Consider the following 7881-nt stretch of genomic DNA (forward strand, 5'->3'; position numbering starts at 1 on the left):
TTCCAAGGCTCATCAGGATCCACTTACTTCCCAAGAAGCGCTTCCGATACGACCGGCTAGACTTGCCCGTCTTTCAGATAAGTGATAACACCCCGAAAAGGATCTACATATTGGTTATAATCCCCACTGACTCAGGACATGATATCAGGGCTACAGTACAGATGCACTGTATTTATACTGTTCCTTTTATTTCCCTGCCTTTCCCAGAAAATTTGAAATTGGCAAGATGGGAGTCCATACACCCGAAACCGAGAAGCAATCGAAATTTGACCCCGAGATGTTGGCAATGGATCAAGAGTCCTTGTCCATTGAGGGCCAGGTCCTAGGTAGGACCCAAACCAAAACGCAGCGAGGCATCAAGTCAAGACATGCTCAGATGATGGCCATCGGTGGTGCCATTGGTACGAGTCTCTTCGTCGGCACAGGGAAAGCCCTAGCTCTCGCAGGCCCAGCGCTTCTTTTGATTGCCTACATCACGATCTGTGTCCTCGTCTACGGAGTGCTCACTGCAACCTGTGAGATGAATACTTTCCTACCGGTCTCCGGTGCCTCGCCAGCCTATTATGCATCTCGATTTGTCTCACCGAGCCTAGGCTTTGCCATGGGATGGCTATACTGGTACTCGTTTGGAATCATCGTTGCCTACGAGATCACGGCCGCGGCCATTGTCATCGACTATTGGCCCAACTCGATTCCCATCGCCGCCCTCATTACAATCATGCTGGTGCTTATCTTGGCCCTCAACTTTGCCCCCGTGAAAGTTTACGGCGAGACCGAATTCTGGTTCGCATCCTTGAAAGTGCTGATGATCGTCGGTCTACTCATTCTGTCCTTTATTCTCTTCTGGGGTGGTGGACCGAACAAACAAAGACTTGGATTTCACTATTGGAAGGACCCTGGGGCAATGAAGCCCTACCTCGTCGAAGGGGACACAGGGCGCTTTTGTGCTTTCCTTTATGTGTTGTGCTATTCGGTCTTCTCTTTCAATTTCACGCCGGAATTGATCGTGATCGCATCTGGCGAGATGAAAAGTCCGCGAAAAAACATTCCTCGAGCCGCAAAGATGTGCTTTTGGCGGCTTCTGATCTTCTATATTGGATCGATCTTGGCCATGGGTGTCATTTGCCCAAGCGATGCTTCAGGCCTCACGTCAGGCTCGGGTGTCGCAGCCTCACCATTTGTGATTGCCATCCGAACCGCCGGTATCCATGGGCTTGATAGCGTCATCAATGCTGTGATCATCACATCGGCCTTGTCATCTGGAAACTCTTACCTTTTCATGTCCAGTCGATCACTTTATTCATTGGCTGTAGCCGGTGGGGCACCAAAGATTTTCACTCGTTGCAACCGCTACGGCCTTCCCTATTATGCGGTGATGGCAAGTTCTCTTTTCGCATTTCTCTCCTATATGAACTGTGCTAGCAGCCCAGCCGCAGTATTCAATTGGTTTGTTAGTGTCACAAACACAGCAGGTTTCATCTCGTGGATTTGTTGCTGTATCATGTTTCATCGATTCCGCAAAGCGTGCCGACTCGCCTCGATCACACCAGCAGATCTACACTACTCTTCCCGGACTCAGCCATACCTTGGATGGGCTGCGACCATCATATTCCCAATTTTACTGCTGTGCAATGGATTCTCTGTATTCTTCCCGGGACACTGGTCGGTAACGGACTTCCTAGTCGCGTATATCGGGCTGTTCGTGTTCCTGGCGATTTATCTTATTCATCGTCTCGTTCACTGGAAGGATGCCTGGTTTTTCAAAGCAGAGGATATCGATTTGACATCAGGGATAGAGGAAATCGAGGCGCTTGAATTTGAAGAGGAAAATCAAGAGACTGCCAAGGAGAAATCTAAAGCAAGGAAAATACTTCGCCTATTATGGGAGTAAATATGACTGTATCTCATTATTTAAATTTTATCAAATCAATGGCAGCCGTGGAAGAGGTCAAGTTATCTTTATTCCAGACTATTGTAATTTGAAATGTGCTCATTTGTACGTGAAGAAGCCGACGCCCAAGTAGGGATTTCTTCAAATATATTTTATGCAATCTTTTGCACTCATATTGTATGAGTTTTTGTTTATACATCTTGTGACTTGGGGAAGATTTAAATGCCCCCAGCATAAATGTAGCACTGTGCGTATCGGATGCTCCAGTAGGACGTGTGGACCTTCTCTAAAATGACGGCAGGCTTGCACCACTCAACAGATAAGCAAGCGAAAATACACCCCAACATCTTTGCTGGTGGTTATAAGTACATTCCGTTGCTAGAGAACTTAGAGAAGGTCAATGATATGCTTTGATCAATCTACAACTGAAAGTGCCTTTCTGCCGAGTGGCTGCTGGGTGGAACGTTTCACCAATATTCTGCACTATTCAGTGTAGATGAACAGAATTGGGCAATACAGATAATGTGGTTGAATGACTCATTGCGGTTGGCCGAGAAACGAAGACTATATTCTGGATCCACTTAACCGCGACAATAGATCTGCAATACGGAAGGTATTAAGTATGTAGTCTATATAAAGTGGCGTTGAGACTAATGTTAGCAATAATGTCATCTGGCTTTAAGACGCTAGTGGTTTCCTTCGATTATTGCAGTATACCTTTGGTCTCTATTTCCTAAATTTTCAAAGTATTAGATCATTAGTTCTTCCCTGACGTTCCTAAAACTTTGGGCCTAAATTTGCAGCATTTAAAAATGACCGGCTTTTGTTAGAAGCCTTGAGCTACTAGTTCCCCGATTTCCATGAGTTTAAAGTGGGAATCCGGGGTCAGTTCTCCCCAGATCTTTCTCACAGCAAATCTTACTACGCTAAGAGGATTAATAGCATAGCCATACTAAAGTAGCCGATCTGTGATGCCAAGACCTAAACGCCTCTCGATCTCCGCCTAATAAATTTAGACTCCGGGTTGAGCAGTAAATCACCGGGCTCCAATTCAGGTGAGTATTGAGGTCAGCCTTAGGATTAAACCTGTGTATCTTCAAAATGGCCTATAGTCCCCTATATATTCAATAGCATGAGGATAATACAAGTTTATTTGCTTTTCAATTCTCACTCACAATGTCTTTCCCGCAGCCTACTTCGGCAGCACAGTCAAGGGAGCATATGGACGAATCGAAAGAGAATATCTCTCTAACCCCCACTGGCGAGGAAAATGGAAGTGATGATAACCTTGATACTGTTGCCCAGGTATTAATGGACCCGGAGGAGATTGAATACACGGCAGAGGGTGAGTATTCGCTCCTTTATGATCTCTATCGGCCTAACAGATCAGAACATCGAAAGCTCTTGCGAAAGATTGACTGGCGCATCGTACCTCTCGCTGCCTGGGCCTGCGGTTTACAATTTGTGGATAAGGTATTTACCAGCCGTTCCTACTACATCATGTATTCTTATCGAATCTTATAGTCTGGTCTCGGTGCCGCCGCCACATATGGTCTTCGCGATGACCTCCACCTCGTTGGCCAGGAGTACTCTTGGTGTGTTTCTGTAAGGCTCCCCAACTTGACCCCTCTCAAACACAAGGCCCCTAATGAGGGTGATGACAGATATTTTATTTTGGATACCTTACAGGGTCTTTCTTCTCTGGTCGAGGCTTGCAATATTTCCATGCTGGAAAGTTTATGGGGGTGGCCCTATTTATTTGGGGAGGTGCTTTGCTTGGGTGTATTGGTGCCACGAACTTTGCTTCATTGATGGTTTTGAGATTTCTTCTCGGGTATAGCTTATTCATTCTATCGCAATGAATTCTGTGGCTAATCAATTCTAGGCTGTTCGAATCATGCCTTGTTCCTGGACTGTTGCTTGTGTATGTTGTCACTTATCTGGATTGCTATGAGCTATGAACTAATGCCTTGTTCTTCAGCACAACTATGTGGTTAGTGGGTTATCTCACAGTATCCCATTCGCGCTAATAAGATAAAAGGTATACCCAAGAGGAGCAACCTCTCCGGTTTGGCCTGTGGACGATGACAAACGGTGCTCTTCCGGTCCCCTTCTTAGTTATCTACTATGGTCTGCATGTCACTAGATCCTTCCTTGCAATATATCTAACTTTGAACTGCAGGACTCGGGCATGTTACAACAGGGCCCATAGTAAGTTCATCCATGTCTCTATGCTTTGCTATAACTAACCTCCACAGACATCTTGGCGACTCATTTTCCTTACTATTGGGCTACTGAGCAGTTTGACAGGGGTGCTTATGGTATGTGCATGTTACAGCTTTTGGAACAAACCATTGAAGCCTAATTCATCTAGTTTGCTCTCATGCCTGACGCGCCCCAATCTGCAAAATGGCTCAGTGAGCGAGAAAGGGCTATAGCTGTCAAGCGAGTTGCCCAGGCCCAACTTGGGCTTAAAAACAGTAAGCCACCCGGTAGCCTGTTTGGTATTAGGTACTGATTCACCTTTAATAGCCCATTTCAAGTGGGAGCAGGTGCAGGAAACATTGAGAGACCCACATGCGTGGTTGTTAATTTTACAGATGTTGTTTTCCCAGACTGCCGGGAGTGTGACAACGAACTTTCTCGGCATTGTGATCAAGGTAATATCCAAACGAATGTTTGATTCATTTCTCTGTTAACTGATTAATTAGGGCTTTGGCTACACTGCACTGAAAGCACAGTTGTATACAGCTCCAAATTACGCCATTCAGGTAGAGAAATCCCCTCCTTCATCGTCTACAACTTGAAAACTAAAACATTACCCAAGGCCGTCGTGCAACTGCTTGTTTCCGGTCCCCCGACATTCTTCGTCTTTTTCCGCAACAAAAAGCAGCCACTTGCAGTTTTAGCCAGTATCGTTGGCGTCATCGGTATTATCATTCTATATGTGACTCCCCCCGAGGACCAATATCAAAACCGCCGACTGGCAGGCTGCATCATAATATCAGCTTCCGGTGTCAACTATACAGTGATCATGTCAATCATTGGAGCCAACTTTGTAGGATTCACGCGGAAACAGACAGTCACATCGGCCGCCTTTTTCCTCTACTGCGTCGCTAATATTGTCACACCTCAAACATTTCTGGGAGAGGAAAGCCCTCAATATCATACTGGGTTGGCGTTTGTGCTAGCGTGGGTTCTACTCCTTCGAAGCTACTGATCAATAAAGCTAACATTACGAATAGATGTCTTTCGATATATATTATTCTCTCCACGACTACATGGGTCTGCATGCGATTAGAGAATAATCGACGAGAATCACGCGCTCGGGAAAACCCCGAGTATGTCAGTAGCGCGGAGGGGTTGACTATATTGACTGGACTCGGAGATCAGACGGATATTGAGAATAAACGCTTCAGGTATTCAGGTTGAGTTTGGGAAATTTTTGCACATATGGAAGTCTTATTGAAGCTAATACCGAGAGGTTACTTAAACTGCTGTCACTACTAGCAATTGGATTAAATACTCAGCTGTACTTTTTACCTTTACAAGTCAAGTAAGACCGAGAATCTGATACAGATTTCGCTGAGGACAAATGTACTATTTCTATCCCCATGCATAGTAAGATGTTTATAGAGTGAAGACTTTGTTTATTTATAGCTCTTACATCTAAGTAGACTCAAATAAAACGACACCCTGGTCCCCTGACTTGAACTGGATGCATGCGAATCCCAGACGAGACAAACACAAACTTTAGGTCAAACCATTTCGCTATCTACCATGTCACAACTAGCATCATTGCGGGCAAGCTTTAGTACACGGTGTTTGCACAAGCCATTAGGAAACAAAACGCCGTCAGAAAACATTCAGACTTGCCAAACTGGGCAATCCTTGACTCTGGAAGAGATATACTAATGAGGATTTGTAGAGAAGGGGATCAAATACAGCTATTTGACTGAAGATAGGTACCTAGATTAGTAAGGCCATGGGAAAGTCGTTGAGGTCCGTAGATACGAGCCGCATGCCCTGCAAGTATATAAGGATGTGTTACCACTAGATACCAAGGAGTCCCCGCGAAGTGGAACTGCCCAACTGGCGTAATTTAGGAGCTGACAATCAATCCCCTCTGCACCCTTGCGGCTGCTCTGCTACGCTTCCTCATATAACATGCATTTGAACCAATTTGGAGGTGTGTAATTTGGGGGTTCACAAGACTGACACTAAGGACATACAGTGGAAGAGGATACCGACTTGAGTAACGTCTCGGTCCTACTACAAGAATAAGGGACCGAGGTCTTGGATTTCTGTGTCCTCCAACGCAGACTTGGGTTATTGTGCCAGTGAAAGGACACTCATACGTTATCAATACGGGTAATATGATGCAGAAGTGGACGGTTGGGTACTACCGCAGTGCGCTTCATCGGGTTGTGAATTCCAGCATTAATAAATTGAATCAGATTTCATTGTACCTTACCATATTGAGAATTCTAGTTAATCTGCAATACTACATGCAACCTGGATCAATGCTAACCCTAATTCGGTATTCCGGCTCGCGAAGAATATTGATCTCCTATAGAAGCCAGATTAGCGCTGCTCATGCAGTTCGACATGGCTTACACCTTTTCCTACATACAATGTGCATTGTTGTCAAATTTCAATTCGCGCTACATTCGGTCAATTTTAAACGATTCAAGTCGATGTTGTTGTCATTCTTTTTATTTCTTTTTACAAATTCAACAGAGGGGTTATCGACAGGGGTGGAAATGAAGCCCATAAATACGGCTTCAGATTCCATGAATGAAGAGATCCAACAGGTTTACAATTCGTTTTCTGGTATTTCGATAATACCAATACCTTTGCAAGATCCCATTCTACCCCATTACATGCAGTATAGTTCCATCTGTACTATCTCAACATACTATTCATAAGCTTAGCCTCCACTCTGAAAATGCGTTTCCCCTATATCCTACCTCTCCTTGCTGCCATGGTATATGCTATACCTTTTGGCGAAGGTCCGCTCAACCCGCGGGCCACACAGGTATGTATAACCAAGTTTTATTCCAACGTTAAAGATTTCAACACTCACATCTCTAATAGGCTGATTGCATTGTACGTGTATTGTCAACCTTCGAATAGAATGGTTACGATACAAGTCGAACGGTTCAAGAGTTGGCTAATGATTATGTTTAAATTATACGGTCCTGTATCCAGATCGATGTCCTGGAGAGTGAGTCTGACCCCATTCACTTCGTATTTATATATGAAGTTATGCTAAAACAAGTTAGCCGTCCCAAGGCCTGCAACGGAGCTGGAAGTATCGCATTGTGCTGTGTAAGTATAAGTGATATTTTAGAATGGAAGCCGTTGTTTAAAGTGAATGGTTTATGCTAATCAAAAGCAGAGTTCTTGCAAGTAGAAAGATGAAGTAAAAGCCTTGTCTATGGATTGCACATTATATGAATGAGTGATTTTATAGCAAATGGATGATGTGGTATAAACAGCATAAGTGTGACCTGCATGACTGTGATTAATTGCATCTCGTATGCTTCGTATGTATAGTGCATGACTACATGTGCTTAAATGGTATGCTTGCAAATGATGCAGCCCGGATTAGAATGGAAATGACACAACATAATGCCGTTTGTATGACGCAGGCTACATAATCGAGATCAAACTGCATCGGCAATCTTGCATTCGCGTGGTCTGAGGATTCCTGGCAAGAATCGTTTAGCAATTCCATGACTGATAACAATTTAATTTACTTCTCAATATCTAATGGCACACATGTGTAGGAACAGCAGCAGACGTGATTGATTTGGTCTCTGAATTACGACACGGTATACTGTAGTGATCGTCAACAATTTCCTTTTTGTTTGCCGTGATGTCACTTGAAGTGGGGAGCTACGATAGACACACTTCACTTCTATTTAATCTTCAATTCTCAGTCTTTCCTCCTTCATCTCTTCATCACTCCGATAATCACCTTCACC

General features: G+C 44.3%; 2 protein-coding genes across 2 annotated transcripts; both read left to right on the forward strand.

Annotated features, from left to right (window-relative positions):
* Nucleotides 1–226: 226 nt before the first annotated feature.
* Nucleotides 227–1891, forward strand: N7517_005849 (uncharacterized protein; the record flags this gene model as incomplete). The annotated part of the gene is made up of 1 exon (XM_056723579.1): nt 227–1891. One exon carries the CDS (start codon nt 227–229, stop codon nt 1889–1891), a length of 1665 nt encoding a protein of 554 aa, XP_056579829.1.
* A 1176-nt stretch (nt 1892–3067) lies between these two features.
* On the forward strand, nt 3068–5323 carry N7517_005850 (Major facilitator superfamily domain general substrate transporter; the record flags this gene model as incomplete). Its single annotated transcript, XM_056723580.1, has 12 exons — nt 3068–3236; nt 3282–3364; nt 3416–3486; nt 3777–3815; nt 3933–4021; nt 4074–4102; nt 4150–4212; nt 4266–4371; nt 4424–4551; nt 4603–4662; nt 4719–5083; nt 5137–5323. The coding sequence occupies 12 exons, from the start codon at nt 3068–3070 to the stop codon at nt 5321–5323; spliced, it is 1389 nt and encodes a 462-aa protein (XP_056579830.1).
* Nucleotides 5324–7881: the final 2558 nt, after the last annotated feature.

This window comes from Penicillium concentricum (genome assembly GCF_028827145.1).
Source record: "Penicillium concentricum strain IBT 3081 chromosome Unknown utg000002l_segment0_segment0, whole genome shotgun sequence".
In the NCBI taxonomy this organism is placed as follows: Eukaryota; Fungi; Ascomycota; class Eurotiomycetes; order Eurotiales; family Aspergillaceae; genus Penicillium; species Penicillium concentricum.